Raw genomic sequence first — 21,043 nt, forward strand, 5'->3', positions numbered from 1 at the left:
AGGTCCTGATTGGCTGGACACTGTGACCTGTACTGTAGTGTAGAGGTCCTGATTGGCTGGACACTGTGACCTGTACTGTAGTGTAGAGGTCCTGATTGGCTGGACACTGTGACCTATACTGTAGTGTAGAGGCCCTGACTGGCTGGACACTGTGACCTATACTGTAGTTTAGAGGTCCTGATCGGCTGGACACTGTGACCTATACTGTAATGTAGAGGTCCTGATTGGCTGGACACTGTGACCTATACTGTGGTGTAGAGGTCCTGACTGGCTGGACACTGTGACCTATACTGTAGTGTAGAGGTCCTGACTGGCTGGACACTGTGACCTATACTGTAGTGTAGAGGTCCTGACTGGCTGGACACTGTGACCTATACTGTAGTGTAGAGGTCCTGACTGGCTGGACACTGTGACCTATACTGTAGTGTAGAGGTCATGACTGGCTGGACACTGACCTATATTGTAGCCATTAGTGATGGGGACCATTCAGTGCAGGTCAGGTAGAATGATGTAGGGACCAGTGCAGGTCAGGTAGAATGATGTAGGGACCAGTGCAGGTCAGGTAGAATGATGTAGGGACCAGTGGTGGTCAGGTAGAATGATGTAGGGACCAGTGGTGGTCAGGTAGAATGATGTAGGGACCAGTGGTGGTCAGGCAGAATGATGTAGGGACCAGTGCAGGTCAGGTAGAATGATGTAGGGACCAGTGGTGGTCAGGTAGAATGATGTAGGGACCAGTGGTGGTCAGGTAGAATGATGTAGGGACCAGTGGTGGTCAGGTAGAATGATGTAGGGACCAGTGGTGGTCAGGTAGAATGATGTAGGGACCAGTGCAGGTCAGGTAGAATGATGTAGGGACCAGTGGTGGTCAGGTAGAATGATGTAGGGACCAGTGCAGGTCAGGTAGAATGATGTAGGGACCAGTGGTGGTCAGGTAGAATGATGTAGGGACCAGTGGTGGTCAGGTAGAATGATGTAGGGACCAGTGGTGGTCAGGCAGAATGATGTAGGGACCAGTGGTGGTCAGGCAGAATGATGTAGGGACCAGTGGTGGTCAGGTAGAATGATGTAGGGACCAGTGCAGGTCAGGTAGAATGATGTAGGGACCAGTGGTGGTCAGGTAGAATGATGTAGGGACCAGTGGTGGTCAGGTAGAATGATGTAGGGACCAGTGGTGGTCAGGTAGAATGATGTAGGGACCAGTGCAGGTCAGGTAGAATGATGTAGGGACCAGTGGTGGTCAGGTAGAATGATGTAGGGACCAGTGCAGGTCAGGTAGAATGATGTAGGGACCAGTGGTGGTCAGGCAGAATGATGTAGGGACCAGTGGTGGTCAGGTAGAATGATGTAGGGACCAGTGGTGGTCAGGTAGAATGATGTAGGGACCAGTGGTGGTCAGGTAGAATGATGTAGGGACCAGTGCAGGTCAGGTAGAATGATGTAGGGACCAGTGGTGGTCAGGTAGAATGATGTAGGGACCAGTGGTGGTCAGGTAGAATGATGTAGGGACCAGTGGTGGTCAGGTAGAATGATGTAGGGACCAGTGGTGGTCAGGTAGAATGATGTAGGGACCAGTGCAGGTCAGGTAGAATGATGTAGGGACCAGTGGTGGTCAGGTAGAATGATGTAGGGACCAGTGGTGGTCAGGTAGAATGATGTAGGGACCAGTGGTGGTCAGGTAGAATGATGTAGGGACCAGTGGTGGTCAGGTAGAATGATGTAGGGACCAGTGCAGGTCAGGTAGAATGATGTAGGGACCAGTGCAGGTCAGGTAGAATGATGTAGGGACCAGTGGTGGTCAGGTAGAATGATGTAGGGACCAGTGGTGGTCAGGTAGAATGATGTAGGGACCAGTGGTGGTCAGGTAGAATGATGTAGGGACCAGTGCAGGTCAGGTAGAATGATGTAGGGACCAGTGCAGGTCAGGTAGAATGATGTAGGGACCAGTGCAGGTCAGGTAGAATGATGTAGGGACCAGTGCAGGTCAGGTAGAATGATGTAGGGACCAGTGCAGGTCAGGTAGAATGATGTAGGGACCAGTGGTGGTCAGGTAGAATGATGTAGGGACCAGTGCAGGTCAGGTAGAATGATGTAGGGACCAGTGCAGGTCAGGTAGAATGATGTAGGGACCAGTGGTGGTCAGGTAGAATGATGTAGGGACCAGTGGTGGTCAGGTAGAATGATGTAGGGACCAGTGGTGGTCAGGTAGAATGATGTAGGGACCAGTGGTGGTCAGGTAGAATGATGTAGGGACCAGTGGTGGTCAGGTAGAATGATGTAGGGACCAGTGCAGGTCAGGTAGAATGATGTAGGGACCAGTGGTGGTCAGGTAGAATGATGTAGGGACCAGTGGTGGTCAGGTAGAATGATGTAGGGACCAGTGCAGGTCAGGTAGAATGATGTAGGGACCAGTGGTGGTCAGGTAGAATGATGTAGGGACCAGTGCAGGTCAGGTAGAATGATGTAGGGACCAGTGCAGGTCAGGTAGAATGATGTAGGGACCAGTGGTGGTCAGGTAGAATGATGTAGGGACCAGTGGTGGTCAGGTAGAATGATGTAGGGACCAGTGGTGGTCAGGTAGAATGATGTAGGGACCAGTGCAGGTCAGGTAGAATGATGTAGGGACCAGTGCAGGTCAGGTAGAATGATGTAGGGACCAGTGCAGGTCAGGTAGAATGATGTAGGGACCAGTGCAGGTCAGGTAGAATGATGTAGGGACCAGTGCAGGTCAGATAGAATGATGTAGGGACCAGTGGTGGTCAGGTAGAATGATGTAGGGACCAGTGCAGGTCAGGTAGAATGATGTAGGGACCAGTGCAGGTCAGGTAGAATGATGTAGGGACCAGTGCAGGTCAGGTAGAATGATGTAGGGACCAGTGGTGGTCAGGTAGAATGATGTAGGGACCAGTGGTGGTCAGGTAGAATGATGTAGGGACCAGTGGTGGTCAGGTAGAATGATGTAGGGACCAGTGCAGTAGAATATCTCAGTGGAAGGCTCTGATTGGGAACATGACATATTCAGTATAATTGGGTTAACTACGCCTTTAAAAGGAGACGGCAGAAACACTTTAAATCACAAAGATTCACAGCTATTCAACTAAACCAGGCGTCCACATCAAGCTTCAAAAGGACAAAAAGATGACATCATCTTCTACTAATCTGTTGATATGTCAGGTTTCCCCTTATGAAAGAGTTCCAGGTTAAATAAAGATTGGATAAAAAACTAAATCCTAGTCATTTTCCTTGACCGCCTGCTGCCCAATAGCTTTGAACCTGACCGATTTCCGTGACAACGCCTTGCTGAAGCTGCAGGTGGGCGGGCCTTTCGTGAGTGGCATGGTGGATCTGACCAATGAGGAGTACATCCTTATTCAGGTGGAGCAGACTGAAGAGGCGGGGCCACGGAGAAGGCGGGTCCAGACGGTAAGAGTCTCCACCCACATTCCACCTCTGTTTCTGAATGCAGTTTGAAGTCCCAAATGGAACCCTATTCCCTATATAGTGCACTACTATAGACCAGAGCCCAATTCCCTATATAGTGCACTACTTTAGACCAGACCCAATTCCCTATATAGTGCACTACTATAGACCAGAGCCCTATTCCCTATATAGTGCACTACTTTAGACCAGAGCCTTATTCCCTATATAGTGCACTACTTTAGACCAGACCCAATTCCCTATATAGTGCACTACTATAGACCAGAGCCCTATTCCCTATATAGTGCACTACTATAGACCAGAGCCCTATTCCCTATATAGTGCACTACTTTAGACCAGAGCCCTATTCCCTATATAGTGCACTACTTTAGACCAGAGCCCTATTCCCTATATAGTGCACTACTTTAGACCAGAGCCCTATTCCCTATATAGTGCACTACTTTAGACCAGAGCCCTATTCCCTATATAGTGCACTACTATAGACCAGAGCCCTATTCCCTATATAGTGCACTACTTTAGACCAGAGCCCTATTCCCTATATAGTGCTCTACTATAGACCAGAGCCCTATTCCCTATATAGTGCACTACTATAGACCAGAGCCCTATTCCCTATATAGTGCACTACTTTAGACCAGAGTCCTATTCCTATATAGTGCACTACTTTAGACCAGAGGCCTATTCCCTATATAGTGGTACTACTATAGACCAGAGCCCTATTCCCTATATAGTGTACTACTTTAGACCAGAGCCCTATTCCCTATAGTGCACTACTATAGACCAGAGCCCTATTCCCTACGTAGTACACTACTTTAGACCAGAGCCGTATTCCCTATATAGTGCACTACTTTAGACCAGAGCCCTATTCCCTATATAGTGGTACTACTATAGACCAGAGCCCTATTCCCTATATAGTGCACTACTTTAGACCAGAGTCCTATTCCCTATATAGTGCACTACTTTAGACCAGAGCCCTATTCCTATATAGTGCACTACTTTAGACCAGAGCCCTATTCCCTAATAGTGCACTACTATAGACCAGAACCCTATTCCCTATATAGTGCACTACTTTAGACCAGAGACCTATTCCCTATATAGTGCACTACTTTAGACCAGAGCCCTATTCCCTATATAGTGCACTACTTTAGACCAGAGTCCTATTCCCTATATAGTGCACTACTTTAGACCAGAGCCCTATTCCCTATATAGTGCACTACTTTAGACCAGAGGCCTATTCCCTATATAGTGCACTACTATAGACCAGAGCCCTATTCCCTATATAGTAAACTACTTTAAACTAGAGCCCTATTCCCTATATAGTGCACTACTATAGACCAGAGCCCTATTCCCTATATAGTGCACTACTTTAGACCAGAGCCCTATTCCCTATATAGTGCACTACTTTAGACCAGAGCCCTATTCCCTATATAGTGCACTACTTTAGACCAGAGCCCTATTCCCTATATAGTGCACTACTTTAGACCAGAGCCCTATTCCCTATATAGTGCACTACTTTAGACCAGAGCCCTATTCCCTATATAGTGCACTACTTTAGACCAGAGCCCTATTCCCTATATAGTGCACTACTTTAGACCAGAACCCTATTACCTATATAGTGGTACTACTTTAGACCAGAGGCCTATTCCCTATATAGTGGTACTACTATAGACCAGAGCCCTATTCCCTATATAGTGCACTACTTTAGACCAGAGCCCTATTCCCTATATAGTGCACTACTATAGACCAGAGCCCTATTCCCTAATAGTGCACTACTATAGACCAGAGCCCTAATCCCTATATAGTGCACTACTTTAGACCAGAACCCTATTCCCTATATAGTGCACTACTTTAGACCAGAGCCCTATTCCCTATATAGTGCACTACTTTAGACCAGAGCCCTATTCCCTATATAGTGCACTACTATAGACCAGAGCCCTATTCCCTATATAGTGCACTACTATAGACCAGAGCCCTATTCCCTATATAGTGCACTACTTTAGACCAGAGCCCTATTCCCTATATAGTGCACTACTTTAGACCAGAGCCCTATTCCCTATATAGTGCACTACTTTAGACCAGAGCCCTATTCCCTATATAGTGCACTACTTTAGACCAGAGCCCTATTCCCTATATAGTGCACTACTTTAGACCAGAGCCCTATTCCCTATATAGTGCACTAATTTAGACCAGAGCCCTATTCCCTATATAGTGCACTACTTTAGACCAGAGCCCTATTCCCTATATAGTGCACTACTTTAGACCAGAGCCCTATTCCCTATATAGTGCACTACTATAGACCAGAGCCCTATTCCCTATATAGTGCACTACTATAGACCAGAGCCCTATTCCCTATATAGTGCACTACTTTAGACCAGAGCCCTATTCCCTATATAGTGCACTACTATAGACCAGAGCCCTATTCCGTATATAGTGCACTACTTTAGACCAGAGCCCTATGGGTCAAAAGTAGTGCACTTCAAAGGGAATAGGGTGCCATTTGGGATCTAGCCTGTGTTTTACAGCGGTACCAATCGGATTGTAATACCATCTGTGTTTGTCCTTTTCAACAGGTGATCTATAACTGGACCATAGGTCTGCATTCTGAACGGAGTGACCAGGTTATAACAACTAAAACATTTGAGATGTTGAGCAGGTACGTCCCCAAATCATTCCTGTACTGGACTTGATGGGCTATGAAAAGCCAACTGACATGTACTCCTGAGGTGCTGACTTGCTGCACCCTCAACAACCACTGTGATTATTATTATCTGACCCTGCTGGTCATCTATGAAAATTTGAACATCTTGGCCATGTTCTGTTATAATCCCCACCCGGCACAGCCAGAAGAGGACTGGCCACCCCTCATAGCCTGGTTCCTCTCTAGGTTTCTTCCTAGGTTCTGGCCTTTCTAGGGAGTTTTTCCTAGCCACCGTGCTTCTACACCTGCATTGCTTGCTGTTTGGGGTTTTAGGCTGGGTTTCTGTACAGCACTTTGAGATATCAGCTGATGTACGAAGGGCTTTATAAATACATTTGATTTGATTTATTATAAATACATTTATACATATTTGACATGCACATTCCTGCATGTCCAGTACTGTTATAGTACCATTAGCTTGTTCTCAGTAGTTCAGTCTGATTGTCCTGTATGGGTACAGTAGTTCAGTCTGATGGTCCTGTATGGGTACAGTAGTTCAGTCTGATGGTCCTGTATGGGTACAGTAGTTCAGTCTGATTGTCCTGTATGGGGTCCTGTATGGGTACAGTAGTTCAGTCTGATTGTCCTGTATGGGTACAGTAGTTCAGTCTGATTGTCCTGTATGGGTACAGTAGTTCAGTCTGATTGTCCTGTATGGGTACAGTAGTTCAGTCTGATTGTCCTGTATGGGTACAGTAGTTCAGTCTGATGGTCCTGTATGGGTACAGTAGTTCAGTCTGATGGTCCTGTATGGGTACAGTAGTTCAGTCTGATGGTCCTGTATGGGTACAGTAGTTCAGTCTGATGGTCCTGTATGGGTACAGTAGATCAGTCTGATGGTCCTGTATGGGTACAGTAGTTCAGTCTGATGGTCCTGTATGGGTACAGTAGTTCAGTCTGATGGTCCTGTATGGGTACAGTAGTTCAGTCTGATGGTCCTGTATGGGTACAGTAGTTCAGTCTGATGGTCCTGTATGGGTACAGTAGTTCAGTCTGATGGTCCTGTATGGGTACAGTAGTTCAGTCTGATTGTCCTGTATGGGTACAGTAGTTCAGTCTGATGGTCCTGTATGGGTACAGTAGTTCAGTCTGATGGTCCTGTATGGGTACAGTAGTTCAGTCTGATTGTCCTGTATGGGGTCCTGTATGGGTACAGTAGTTCAGTCTGATTGTCCTGTATGGGTACAGTAGTTCAGTCTGATTGTCCTGTATGGGTACAGTAGTTCAGTCTGATTGTCCTGTATGGGTACAGTAGTTCAGTCTGATTGTCCTGTATGGGTACAGTAGTTCAGTCTGATGGTCCTGTATGGGTACAGTAGTTCAGTCTGATGGTCCTGTATGGGTACAGTAGTTCAGTCTGATGGTCCTGTATGGGTACAGTAGTTCAGTCTGATGGTCCTGTATGGGTACAGTAGTTCAGTCTGATGGTCCTGTATGGGTACAGTAGTTCAGTCTGATGGTCCTGTATGGGTACAGTAGTTCAGTCTGATGGTCCTGTATGGGTACAGTAGTTCAGTCTGATGGTCCTGTATGGGTACAGTAGTTCAGTCTGATGGTCCTGTATGGGTACAGTAGTTCAGTCTGATGGTCCTGTATGGGTACAGTAGTTCAGTCTGATTGTCCTGTATGGGTACAGTAGTTCAGTCTGATGGTCCTGTATGGGTACAGTAGTTCAGTCTGATGGTCCTGTATGGGTACAGTAGTTCAGTCTGATGGTCCTGTATGGGTACAGTAGATCAGTCTGATGGTCCTGTATGGGTACAGTAGTTCAGTCTGATGGTCCTGTATGGGTACAGTAGTTCAGTCTGATGGTCCTGTATGGGTACAGTAGTTCAGTCTGATTGTCCTGTATGGGTACAGTAGTTCAGTCTGATGGTCCTGTATGGGTACAGTAGTTCAGTCTGATTGTCCTGTATGGGTACAGTAGTTCAGTCTGATGGTCCTGTATGGGTACAGTAGTTCAGTCTGATGGTCCTGTATGGGTACAGTAGTTTCTGATGGTCCTGATGGTCCAGTAGTTCAGTCTGATGGTCCTGTAGTACAGTAGTTCAGTCTGATGGTCCTGTATGGGTACAGTAGTTCAGTCTGATGGTCCTGTATGGGTACAGTAGTTCAGTCTGATGGTCCTGTATGGGTACAGTAGTTCAGTCTGATGGTCCTGTATGGGTACAGTAGTTCAGTCTGATGGTCCTGTATGGGTACAGTAGTTCAGTCTGATGGTCCTGTATGGGTACAGTAGTTCAGTCTGATGGTCCTGTATGGGTACAGTAGTTCAGTCTGATGGTCCTGTATGGGTACAGTAGTTCAGTCTGATGGTCCTGTATGGGTACAGTAGTTCAGTCTGATGGTCCTGTATGGGTACAGTAGTTCAGTCTGATGGTCCTGTATGGGTACAGTAGTTCAGTCTGATGGTCCTGTATGGGGTAGTTCAGTAGTTACAGTAGTTCTGATGGTCCTGTATGGGTACAGTAGTTCAGTCTGATTGTCCTGTATTGGTACAGTAGTTCAGTCTGATGGTCCTGTATGGGTACAGTAGTTCAGTCTGATGGTCCTGTATGGGTACAGTAGTTCAGTCTGATGGTCCTGTATGGGTACAGTAGTTCAGTCTGATGGTCCTGTATGGGTACAGTAGTTCAGTCTGATTGTCCTGTATGGGTACAGTAGTTCAGTCTGATGGTCCTGTATGGGTACAGTAGTTCAGTCTGATGGTCCTGTATGGGCCAGTAGTTCAGTCTGATGTCCTGTATGGGTACAGTAGTTCAGTCTGATGGTCCTGTATGGGTACAGTAGTTCAGTCTGATTGTCCTGTATGGGTACAGTAGTTCAGTCTGATGGTCCTGTATGGGTACAGTAGTTCAGTCTGATGGTCCTGTATGGGTACAGTAGTTCAGTCTGATGGTCCTGTATGGGTACAGTAGTTCAGTCTGATGGTCCTGTATGGGTACAGTAGTTCAGTCTGATGGTCCTGTATGGGTACAGTAGTTCAGTCTGATTGTCCTGATTGTGTATGGGTACAGTAGTTCAGTCTGATGGTCCTGTATGGGTACAGTAGTTCAGTCTGATTGTCCTGTATGGGTACAGTAGTTCAGTCTGATGGTCCTGTATGGGTACAGTAGTTCAGTCTGATTGTCCTGTATGGGTACAGTAGTTCAGTCTGATGGTCCTGTATGGGTACAGTAGTTCAGTCTGATTGTCCTGTATGGGTACAGTAGTTCAGTCTGATGGTCCTGTATGGGGTAGTTCAGTCTGAGTTCAGTAGTCTGATGGTCCTGTATGGGTACAGTAGTTCAGTCTGATGGTCCTGTATGGGTACAGTAGTTCAGTCTGATGGTCCTGTATGGGTACAGTAGTTCAGTCTGATGGTCCTGTATGGGTACAGTAGTTCAGTCTGATGGTCCTGTATGGGTACAGTAGTTCAGTCTGATGGTCCTGTATGGGTACAGTAGTTCAGTCTGATGGTGGTCAGTAGTTCTGTATGGGTACAGTAGTTCAGTCTGATGGTCCTGTATGGGTACAGTAGTTCAGTCTGATGGTCCTGTATGGGTAGTTCAGTCTGATGGTTCAGTCTAGATGGTGGTCCTGTATGGGTACAGTAGTTCAGTCTGATGGTCCTGTATGGGTACAGTAGTTCAGTCTGATGGTCCTGTATGGGTACAGTAGTTCAGTCTGATGGTCCTGTATGGGTACAGTAGTTCAGTCTGATGGTCCTGTATGGGTACAGTAGTTCAGTCTGATGGTCCTGTATGGGTACAGTAGTTCAGTCTGATGGTCCTGTATGGGTACAGTAGTTCAGTCTGATGGTCCTGTATGGGTACAGTAGTTCAGTCTGATGGTCCTGTATGGGTACAGTAGTTCAGTCTGATGGTCCTGTATGGGTACAGTAGTTCAGTCTGATGGTCCTGTATGGGTACAGTAGTTCAGTCTGATGGTCCTGTATGGGTACAGTAGTTCAGTCTGATGGTCCTGTATGGGTACAGTAGTTCAGTCTGATGGTCCTGTATGGGTACAGTAGTTCAGTCTGATGGTCCTGTATGGGTACAGTAGTTCAGTCTGATTGTCCTGTATGGGTACAGTAGTTCAGTCTGATGGTCCTGTATGGGTACAGTAGTTCAGTCTGATGGTCCTGTATGGGTACAGTAGTTCAGTCTGATTGTCCTGTATGGGTACAGTAGTTCAGTCTGATGGTCCTGTATGGGTACAGTAGTTCAGTCTGATGGTCCTGTATGGGTACAGTAGTTCAGTCTGATGGTCCTGTATGGGTACAGTAGTTCAGTCTGATGGTCCTGTATGGGTACAGTAGTTCAGTCTGATGGTCCTGTATGGGTACAGTAGTTCAGTCTGATGGTCCTGTATGGGTACAGTAGTTCAGTCTGATGGTCCTGATGTAGTTCAGTCTGATGGCCCTGTATGGGTACAGTAGTTCAGTCTGATTGTCCTGTATGGGTACAGTAGTTCAGTCTGATGGTCCTGTATGGGTACAGTAGTTCAGTCTGATTGTCCTGTCCAGTAGTTCAGTCTGATGGTCCTGTATGGGTACAGTAGTTCAGTCTGATGGTCCTGTATGGGTACAGTAGTTCAGTCTGATGGTCCTGTATGGGTACAGTAGTTCAGTCTGATGGTCCTGTATGGGTACAGTAGTTCAGTCAGTCTGTATGGGTACAGTAGTTCAGTCTGATGGTCCTGGGTACAGTAGTTCAGTCTGATGGTCCTGTATGGGTACAGTAGTTCAGTCTGATGGTCCTGTATGGGTACAGTAGTTCAGTCTGATGGTCCTGTATGGGTACAGTAGTTCAGATGGTCCATGGGTCAGTAGTTCAGTCTGATTGTCCTGTATGGGTACAGTAGTTCAGTCTGATGGTCCTGTATGGGTACAGTAGTTCAGTCTGATGGTCCTGTATGGGTACAGTAGTTCAGTCTGATGGTCCTGTATGGGTACAGTAGTTCAGTCTGATGGTCCTGTATGGGTACAGTAGTTCAGTCTGATGGTCCTGTATGGGTACAGTAGTTCAGTCTGATGGTCCTGTATGGGTACAGTAGTTCAGTCTGATGGTCCTGTATGGGTACAGTAGTTCAGTCTGATGGTCCTGTATGGGTACAGTAGTTCAGTCTGATGGTCCTGTATGGGTACAGTAGTTCAGTCTGATGGTCCTGTATGGGTACAGTAGTTCAGTCTGATGGTCCTGTATGGGTACAGTAGTTCAGTCTGATGGTCCTGTATGGGTACAGTAGTTCAGTCTGATGGTCCTGTATGGGTACAGTAGTTCAGTCTGATGGTCCTGTATGGGTACAGTAGTTCAGTCTGATGGTCCTGTATGGGTACAGTAGTTCAGTCTGATGGTCCTGTATGGGTACAGTAGTTCAGTCTGATTGTCCTGTATGGGTACAGTAGTTCAGTCTGATGGTCCTGTATGGGTACAGTAGTTCAGTCTGATGGTCCTGTATGGGTACAGTAGTTCAGTCTGATGGTCCTGTATGGGTACAGTAGTTCAGTCTGATGGTCCTGTATGGGTACAGTAGTTCAGTCCTGAGTAGGTCCTGTATGGGTACAGTAGTTCAGTCTGATGGTCCTGTATGGGTACAGTAGTTCAGTCTGATGGTCCTGTATGGGTACAGTAGTTCAGTCTGATGGTCCTGTATGGGTACAGTAGTTCAGTCTGATGGTCCTGTATGGGTACAGTAGTTCAGTCTGATGGTCCTGTATGGGTACAGTAGTTCAGTCTGATGGTCCTGTATGGGTACAGTAGTTCAGTCCTATGGGTACATGGTCCTGTATGGGTACAGTAGTTCAGTCTGATGGTCCTGTATGGGTACAGTAGTTCAGTCTGATGGTCCTGTATGGGTACAGTAGTTCAGTCTGATTGTCCTGTATGGGTACAGTAGTTCAGTCTGATTGTCCTGTATGGGTACAGTAGTTCAGTCTGATTGTCCTGTATGGGTACAGTAGTTCAGTCTGATTGTCCTGTATGGGTACAGTAGTTCAGTCTGATTGTCCTGTATGGGTACAGTAGTTCAGTCTGATGGTCCTGTATGGGTACAGTAGTTCAGTCTGATGGTCCTGTATGGGTACAGTAGTTCAGTCTGATGGTCCTGTATGGGTACAGTAGTTCAGTCTGATGGTCCTGTATGGGTACAGTAGTTCAGTCTGATGGTCCTGTATGGGTACAGTAGTTCAGTCTGATGGTCCTGTATGGGTACAGTAGTTCAGTCTGATGGTCCTGTATGGGGTACAGTAGTTCAGTTCTGATGGTCCTGTATGGGTACAGTAGTTCAGTCTGATGGTCCTGTATGGGTACAGTAGTTCAGTCTGATGGTCCTGTATGGGTACAGTAGTTCAGTCTGATGGTCCTGTATGGGTACAGTAGTTCAGTCTGATGGTCCTGTATGGGTACAGTAGTTCAGTCTCTGATACAGTAGTTCAGTCTGATGGTCCTGTATGGGTACAGTAGTTCAGTCTGATTGTCCTGTATGGGTACAGTAGTTCAGTCTGATTGTCCTGTATGGGTACAGTAGTTCAGTCTGATGGTCCTGTATGGGTACAGTAGTTCAGTCTGATTGTCCTGTATGGGTACAGTAGTTCAGTCTGATTGTCCTGTATGGGTACAGTAGTTCAGTCTGATGGTCCTGTATGGGTACAGTAGTTCAGTCTGACGGTCCTGTATGGGTACAGTAGTTCAGTCTGATGGTCCTGTATGGGTACAGTAGTTCAGTCTGATGGTCCTGTATGGGTACAGTAGTTCAGTCTGATTGTCCTGTATGGGTACAGTAGTTCAGTCTGATTGTCCTGTATGGGTACAGTAGTTCAGTCTGATTGTCCTGTATGGGTACAGTAGTTCAGTCTGATTGTCCTGTATGGGTACAGTAGTTCAGTCTGATGGTCCTGTATGGGTACAGTAGTTCAGTCTGATTGTCCTGTATGGGTACAGTAGTTCAGTCTGATTGTCCTGTATGGGTACAGTAGTTCAGTCTGATTGTCCTGTATGGGTACAGTAGTTCAGTCTGATTGTCCTGTATGGGTACAGTAGTTTTGTCTGATTGTCCTGTATGGGTACAGTAGTTCTGTCCCATTACACTTGCGGGGGTCGTAGAGCGTCTCCCCTTTCCATAGTGGAGTCATATTAGTTCAAACAGTTTGGACGCTACAGACAGAACCTGGCCCATCATCGCTATGACTTCTGACGCGTCCCGGTTCAGGACCCTACAGACATAACTTGGCCCATCATCGCTATGACTTCTGACGCGTCCCGGTTCAGGACCCTACAGACATAACTTGGCCCATCATCGCTATGACTTCTGACGCGTCCCTGTTCAGGACCCTACAGACAGAACCTGGCCCATCATCGCTATGACTTCTGATGAGTCCCGGTTCAGGACGCTACAGACAGAACCTGGCACATCAGCTCAGGCACCTCCCACCACAGGTGTGGAAGGCTGACAGAACCTGGCCCATCAGCTCAGCCACCTCCCACCACAGGTGTGGAAGGCTGACAGAACCTGGCCCATCAGCTCAGCCACCTCCCACCACAGGTGTGGAAGGCTGACAGAACCTGGCCCATCAGCTCAGCCACCTCCCACCACAGGTGTGGAAGGCTGACAGAACCTGGCCCATCAGCTCAGCCACCTCCCACCACAGGTGTGGAAGGCTGACAGAACCTGGCCCATCAGCTCAGCCACCTCCCACCACAGGTGTGGAAGGCTGACAGAACCTGGCCCATCAGCTCAGCCACCTCCCACCACAGGTGTGGAAGGCTGACGGAGGGGGATGTGGTGGATTGAGACTCAGCCCATCTTAAACTGACATATTTTGATGGGGATCTTTTTGATCATATTACTTATATTGATTAATGATTCATATTGATCACATGTAGAATTCAAATAGTCAGATTTCTTTTAATATGATTTTATAAGTCTTTTGACATGTCCCTCTATGCAGACGTGGGACTTAACCACGATATTTTTTGAAAATGTTCCCTATCATTGTAAAGCCCTAGTCATTTATTTTGCTATGATACAATAATTACTGAAGATTATTATTATTTAATGTGATTTAGTGAATAATTTACAGTTCCGTCATAAAGTATTCACACTACATTACTTTTCCCACATTCTGATGTGTTAAAATGGGTTCATTTGAGATTTTGTGTCACCCCCATAATTTAAATTTGGAATTATGTTTGTAGAATTTTTCAATAAATTAATTAAAAAGGAAAGCTTAAATGTTTTGAGCCAATAAGTTTTCAACCCTTTTGCTTATGGCCTAAATAAGTTCAGGAGTAAAAATGTGCTTAACAAGTCTCATAATAAGATGCATAGACTCTGTGTGTTTAACATGGTTTTTGAATGACTACCTCATCTCTGTACCCCACGGATACAATTATCTGTAAGGTCCCTCATCTCTGTACCCCACGGATACAATTATCTGTAAGGTACCTCATCTCTGTACCCCACAGATACAATTATCTGTAAGGTCCCTCATCTCTGTACCCCACGGATACAATTATCTGTAAGGTCCCTCATCTCTGTACCCCACGGATACAATTATCTGTAAGGTCCCTCATCTCTGTACCCCACGGATACAATTATCTGTTAGGTCCCTCATCTCTATACCCCACGGATACAATTATCTGTAAGGTCCCTCATCTCTGTACCCCACAGATACAATTATCTGTAAGGTCCCTCATCTCTGTACCCCACACATACAATTATCTGTAAGGTCCCTCATCTCTGTACCCCACACATACAATTATCTGTAAGGTCCCTCATCTCTGTACCCCACACATACAATTATCTGTAAGGTCCCTCATCTCTGTACCCCACGGATACAATTATCTGTAAGGTCCCTCATCTCTGTACCCCACGGATACAATTATCTGTAAGGTACCTCATCTCTGTACCCCACACATACAATTATCTGTAAGGTCCCTCATCTCTGTACCCCACGGATACAATTATCTGTAAGGTCCCTCATCTCTGTACCCCACGGATACAATTATCTGTAAGGTCCCTCATCTCTGTACCCCACACATACAATTATCTGTAAGGTCCCTCATCTCTGTACCCCACGGATACAATTATCTGTAAGGTCCCTCATCTCTGTACCCCACGGATACAATTATCTGTAAGGTCCCTCATCTCTGTACCCCACACATACAATTATCTGTAAGGTCCCTCATCTCTGTACCCCACGGATACAATTATCTGTAAGGTCCCTCATCTCTGTACCCCACGGATACAATTATCTGTAAGGTCCCTCATCTCTGTACCCCACGGATACAATTATCTGTAAGGTCCCTCATCTCTGTACCCCACACATACAATTATCTGTAAGGTCCCTCATCTCTGTACCCCCACACATACAATTATCTGTAAGGTCCCTCATCTCTGTACCCCACGGATACAATTATCTGTAAGGTCCCTCATCTCTGTACCCCACACATACAATTATCTGTTAGGTCCCTCATCTCTGTACCCCACACATACAATTATCTGTAAGGTCCCTCATCTCTGTACCCCACGGATACAATTATCTGTAAGGTCCCTCATCTCTGTACCCCACGGATACAATTATCTGTAAGGTCCCTCATCTCTGTACCCCACACATACAATTATCTGTAAGATCCCTCAGTTGTGTAGTGAATTTTAAACACAGATTCAATTGCAAAGACCAGGGAGGTTTTACAATGCCTTGCAAAGAAGGCCACCTATTGGTAGATGGTTAAAAAAAAAAGCAGACGGAATATCCCTTTGATCGTGAAGTTATTAGTTACACTTTGGATGGTGTATCAATACACCCAATCACAGGCGTCCTTCCAAACTCAGTTGCTGGAGAGGAAGGAAACCGCTCAGGGATTTCACCATGAGGCCAATGGTGACTTTAAAACAGTGATAGAGTTCAATGGTTGTGACAGGAGAGAACTGAGGATGGATCAACAACATTGTAGTTATTCCACAATACTAAACTAATTGACAGAGTGAAAAGAAGGAAGCCTGTACAGAATAAAAATATTTCAAAACATGCTTCCTGTTTGCAACAAGGCACTAAGGTAAAACATGTGGAAAAGAAATTATCTCTATGTCCTGAATACAAAGTGTTATGTTTGGGGCATATCCAACACATCACTGAGTACCACTCTACATATTTTCAAACGTGGTGGTGGCTGCATCATGTTATGGGTATGCTTGTCATCGGCAAAGACTAGGGAGTTTTTAGGAACAGAATAGTACAGGAAAATTCCTAGAGGATAACCGGGTTGTCTGCTTTCCAACAGACAAATTCACATTTCAGGGCAATAACCTAAAACACAAGGCCAAATATATACTGGAGTTTCCTACCAAGACGACATTTACATTTTCTAAGTGGCCTAGTTACAGTTTTTACTTAATCGGCTTGAAAATCTATGGCAAGACTTGAAAATGTCCGTCTAGCAATGATCAGCAACCAACAATGGCATTGTCTCCATGACTCCCTGTCTGTCTCCATAGTGACCCCATCATCATTACGGTGCAGGCGTTCGTCCAGGACAACACCATGGTCCCTCTCTCCATGACCCACCAGTCGCTCTACGTCACCAGGGAAAGGCAGGTGGTCATTGCTGCAGTCATCCTGGGGGGAGTTTACGTCCTCATCATCTTCGAGGTAAAGAGAGAGAAAGAGAGCGAGTGAGTGAGTGAGTGAGAGAGAGAGAAATAGAGAGAGAGAGAGAGACAGAGAGAGAGAGAGATAGAGAGAGAGACACAGAGGGAGAGAGAGAGAGACAGAGACACAGAGGGAGAGACCGAGAGACTGAAAGACTGGCACAGCCAGAAGAGGACTGGCCACCCCACATAGCCTGGTTCCTCTCTAGGTTTCTAATCTCCACCCGGCACAGCCAGAAGAGGACTGGCCACCCCACATAGCCTGGTTCCTCTCTAGGTTTCTAATCTCCACCCGGCACAGCCAGAAGAGGACTGGCCACCCCACATAGCCTGGTTCCTCTCTAGGTTTCTTCCTAGGTTTTGGCCTTTCTAGGGAGTTTTTCCTAGCCACCGTGCTTCTACACCTGCATTGCTTGCTGTTTGGGGTTTCTGTACAGCACATTTGATTTGATTTGATTGATTTGAGAGAGAGAGAGAGAGAGAGAGAGAGAGAGAGAGAGAGAGAGAGAGAGAGAGAGAGAGAGAGAGAGAGAGAGAGAGAGAGAGAGAGAGAGAGAGAGAGAGAGAGAGAGAGAGAGAGAGAGAGAGAGAGGAGAGACACAGAGAGAGAGGCAGAGAGACAGAGACAGAGAGGTGTAGAGGTAGAGAGAGAGAGAGAGAGAGAGAGAGGCAGGAGACAGAGAGGTGTAGAGGTAGAGAGAGAGGTAGAGAGACAGAGACATGTAGATGTAAAGAGAGAGACAGAGACAGAGAGGTGTAGAGGTAGAGAGAGAGGCAGAGAGACAGAGAGGTGTAGAGGTAGAGAGAGAGGCAGGAAACAGAGAGGTGTAGAGGTAGAGAGAGAGAGAGGCAGGAGACAGAGAGGTGTAGAGGTAGAGAGAGAGAGACAGAGACAGAGAGGTGTAGAGGTAGAGAGAGAGGTAGAGAGACAGAGACAGAGAGGTGTAGAGGTAAAGAGAGAGGCAGAGAGACAGAGAGGTGTAGAGGTAGAGAGAGAGACAGAGAGGTGTAGAGACAGAGACAGAGAGGTGTAGAGAGAGAGACAGAGACAGAGAGGTGTAGAGGTAGAGAGAGAGGCAGAGAGACAGAGAGGTGTAGAGGTAGAGAGAGAGGCAGAGAGACAGAGACAGAGAGGTGTAGAGGTAGAGAGAGAGGCAGAGAGACAGAGAGGTGTAGAGGTAGAGAGAGAGAGAGGCAGAGAGACAGAGAGGTGTAGAGGGAGAGAGAGAGAGAGGCAGAGACAGAGAGGTGTAGAGGTAGAGAGAGAGGCAGAGAGACAGAGAGGTGTAGAGGGAGAGAGAGAGAGAGACAGAGAGGTGTAGAGGTAGAGAGAGAGACAGAGAGACAGAGACAGAGAGGTGTAGAGGTAGAGAGAGAGGCAGAGAGACAGAGAGGTGTAGAGGTAGAGAGAGAGGCAAAGAGACAGAGAGGTGTAGAGGGAGAGAGAGAGAGAGGCAGAGAGACAGAGAGGTGTAGAGGTAGAGAGAGAGAGAGGCAGAGAGACAGAGAGGTGTAGAGGTAGAGAGAGAGGCAGAGAGACAGAGAGGTGTAGAGGGAGAGAGAGGCAGAGAGACAGAGAGGTGTAGAGGGAGAGAGAGAGAGGCAGAGAGACAGAGAGGTGTAGAGGGAGAGAGAGAGAGGCAGAGAGACAGAGAGGTGTAGAGGTAGAGAGAGAGGCAGAGAGACAGAGAGGTGTAGAGGTAGAGAGAGAGGCAGAGAGACAGAGACATGTAGATGTAAAGAGAGAGACAGAGACAGAGAGGTGTAGAGGTAGAGAGAGAGGTAGAGAGACAGAGACAGAGAGGTGTAGAGGTAAAGAGAGAGGCAGAGAGACAGAGAGGTGTAGAGGTAGAGAGAGAGGCAGAGACAGAGAGGTGTAGAGGTAGAGAGAGAGACAGAAAGGTGTAGAGGTAGAGAGAGAGGCAGAGAGACAGAGAGGTGTAGAGGTAGAGAGAGAGACAGAGAGACAGAGACAGAGAGGTGTAGAGGTAGAGAGACAGAGACAGAGAGGTGTAGAGGTGTAGAGGTAGAGAGAGAGACAGAGAGACAGAGACAGAGAGGTGTAGAGGTAGAGAGACAGAGACAGAGAGGTGTAGAGGTAGAGAGAGAGGTAGAGAGACAGAGACATGTAGATGTAAAGAGAGAGACAGAGACAGAGAGGTGTAGAGGTAGAGAGAGAGGCAGAGAGACAGACAGAGGTGTAGAGGTAGAGAGAGAGACAGAGAGACAGATACATGTAGATGTAAAGAGAGAGACAGAGAGGTGTAGAGGTAGAGAGAGAGAGTAGTGTGCTGCGTCTCACATGGTTTATTTTACTGTATGTTCAGCACACAGTTCCTTAGGAAAGTTTTCCCTCCCCTTGTTACAGCCTGAACTTAAAATGGATTAAATTGAGATTTTGTGTCACCTCATAATTTCAATGTGGAATTTTCAACAAAATATACAAAAATGAAAAGCTGAAATCTCTTGAGTCAATAAATATTCAACACCTTTGTTATAGCAAGCATAAATAAGTTCAGGAGTAAAGATGTGCTTAACAAGTCTCATAATAAGTTGCATAGACTCACTCTGTGTGTAATAATGGTGTTTAACGTGATTTCTGAATGACCCCCTCATCTCTGTTCCCCACATACACTTATCTTGTCCCTCAGTCGAGCAGTGAATTTCAACCACAAAGACCAGGGAGGTTTTCCTCAGTCGAGCAGTGAATTTCAACCACAAAGACCAGGGAGGTTTTCCTCAGTCGAGCAGTGAATTTCAACCACAAAGACCAGGGAGGTTTTCCTCAGTCGAGCAGTGAATTTCAACCACAAAGACCAGGGAGGTTTTCCAATGTCTCACAAAGAAGGGCACCTATTGGTAGATGGGTAAAAATAAAAAAAAACAGACATTGAATATCCCTTTGAGCGAAGTGAAGTTATGAATTACACTTTGGATGGTTTATTTAGCCTTTATTAAACTAGGCAAGTCAATTAAAACCTCTTAAGGATCCGGCCTTTTTTTTCAATTTCCGCCTATAACATACCCAAATCTAACTTCCTGTAGCTCAGGACCTAAAATGATATACCCAAATCTAACAGCCTGTAACTCAGGACCTAAAATAACATACCCAAATCTAACTTCCTGTAGCTCAGGACCTAAAATAACATACCCAAATCTAACTTCCTGTAGCTCAGGACCTAAAATAACATACCCAAATCTAACTTCCTGTAGCTCAGGACCTAAAATAACATACCCAAATCTAACTGCCTGTAGCTCAGGACCTGAAATAACATACCCAAATCTAACTTCCTGTAGCTCAGGACCTAAAATAACATACCCAAATCTAACTGCCTGTAGCTCAGGACCTAAAATAACATACCCAAATCTAACTTCCTGTAGCTCAGGACCTAAAATAACATACCCAAATCTAACTGCCTGTAGCTCAGGACCTAAAATAACATACCCAAATCTAACTTCCTGTAGCTCAGGACCTAAAATAACATACCCAAATCTAACTGCCTGTAGCTCAGGACCTAAAATAACATACCCAAATCTAACTTCCTGTAGCTCAGGACCTAAAATAACATACCCAAATCTAACTTCCTGTAGCTCAGGACCTAAAATAACATACCCAAATCTAACTTCCTGTAGCTCAGGACCTAAAATAACATACCCAAATCTAACTTCCTGTAGCTCAGGACCTGAAGCAAGGATATGCACATTATTGATACCATTTGAAAGGAAACACTTTGAAGTTTGTTGAAATGTGAAATGAATGTAGGAGAATATAACACATTAGGACCTGGTAAATGATAATATCGACATTGTACCATCATTGAAATTCAAGAGAAATGGCATAATGAATTATTTTAGCCCATGCACAATATAGATTCTGGCCACTAGATGGCATAATTGTATGTCCTATGTTTTCTAGTGATCCAGTGAAATCTTGCATATCGATTCCAAATGTTGTTTCAAGACTGTCCAAAGGTGCCTAAATGTTTTATTCATACATTTTCAAGTTCATAATTGTGCACTCTCCTCAAACAATAGCTTGGTATTTTTTCATTCTAATAGCTATTTTTAATTGGACAGTGCAGTGAGATGAACAAGAATTCAAGCTTTCTGCCCGTATCAGATATGTCTATGTCCTGTGATGACTGAGTCTCTAAGCCTTCTTTCACCATGGGATGACTGAGTCTCTGAGCCTTCTTTCACCATGGGATGACTGAGTCTCTGAGCCTTCTTTCACCATGGGATGACTGAGTCTCTGAGCCTTCTTTCACCATGGGATGA

The 21,043-nt window shown here is 45.9% G+C and overlaps 1 protein-coding gene across 3 annotated transcripts in view; it reads left to right on the forward strand.

The window, feature by feature from the left end:
- oca2 (oculocutaneous albinism II) overlaps positions 1-21,043 on the forward strand; it is a 369,117-nt gene that overhangs the window by 132,626 nt on the left and 215,448 nt on the right. For all 3 annotated transcript variants that reach the window (XM_052467917.1, XM_052467907.1, XM_052467911.1), the window contains exons 7-9: positions 3,266-3,423; positions 6,006-6,088; positions 16,613-16,766. In XM_052467917.1, coding sequence (XP_052323877.1) covers positions 3,266-3,423; positions 6,006-6,088; positions 16,613-16,766 — 395 coding nt within the window. The remainder of the gene's footprint in view (positions 1-3,265; positions 3,424-6,005; positions 6,089-16,612; positions 16,767-21,043) is intronic.

This window comes from Oncorhynchus keta, chromosome 1 (genome assembly GCF_023373465.1).
Source record: "Oncorhynchus keta strain PuntledgeMale-10-30-2019 chromosome 1, Oket_V2, whole genome shotgun sequence".
NCBI lineage: Eukaryota > Metazoa > Chordata > Actinopteri > Salmoniformes > Salmonidae > Oncorhynchus > Oncorhynchus keta.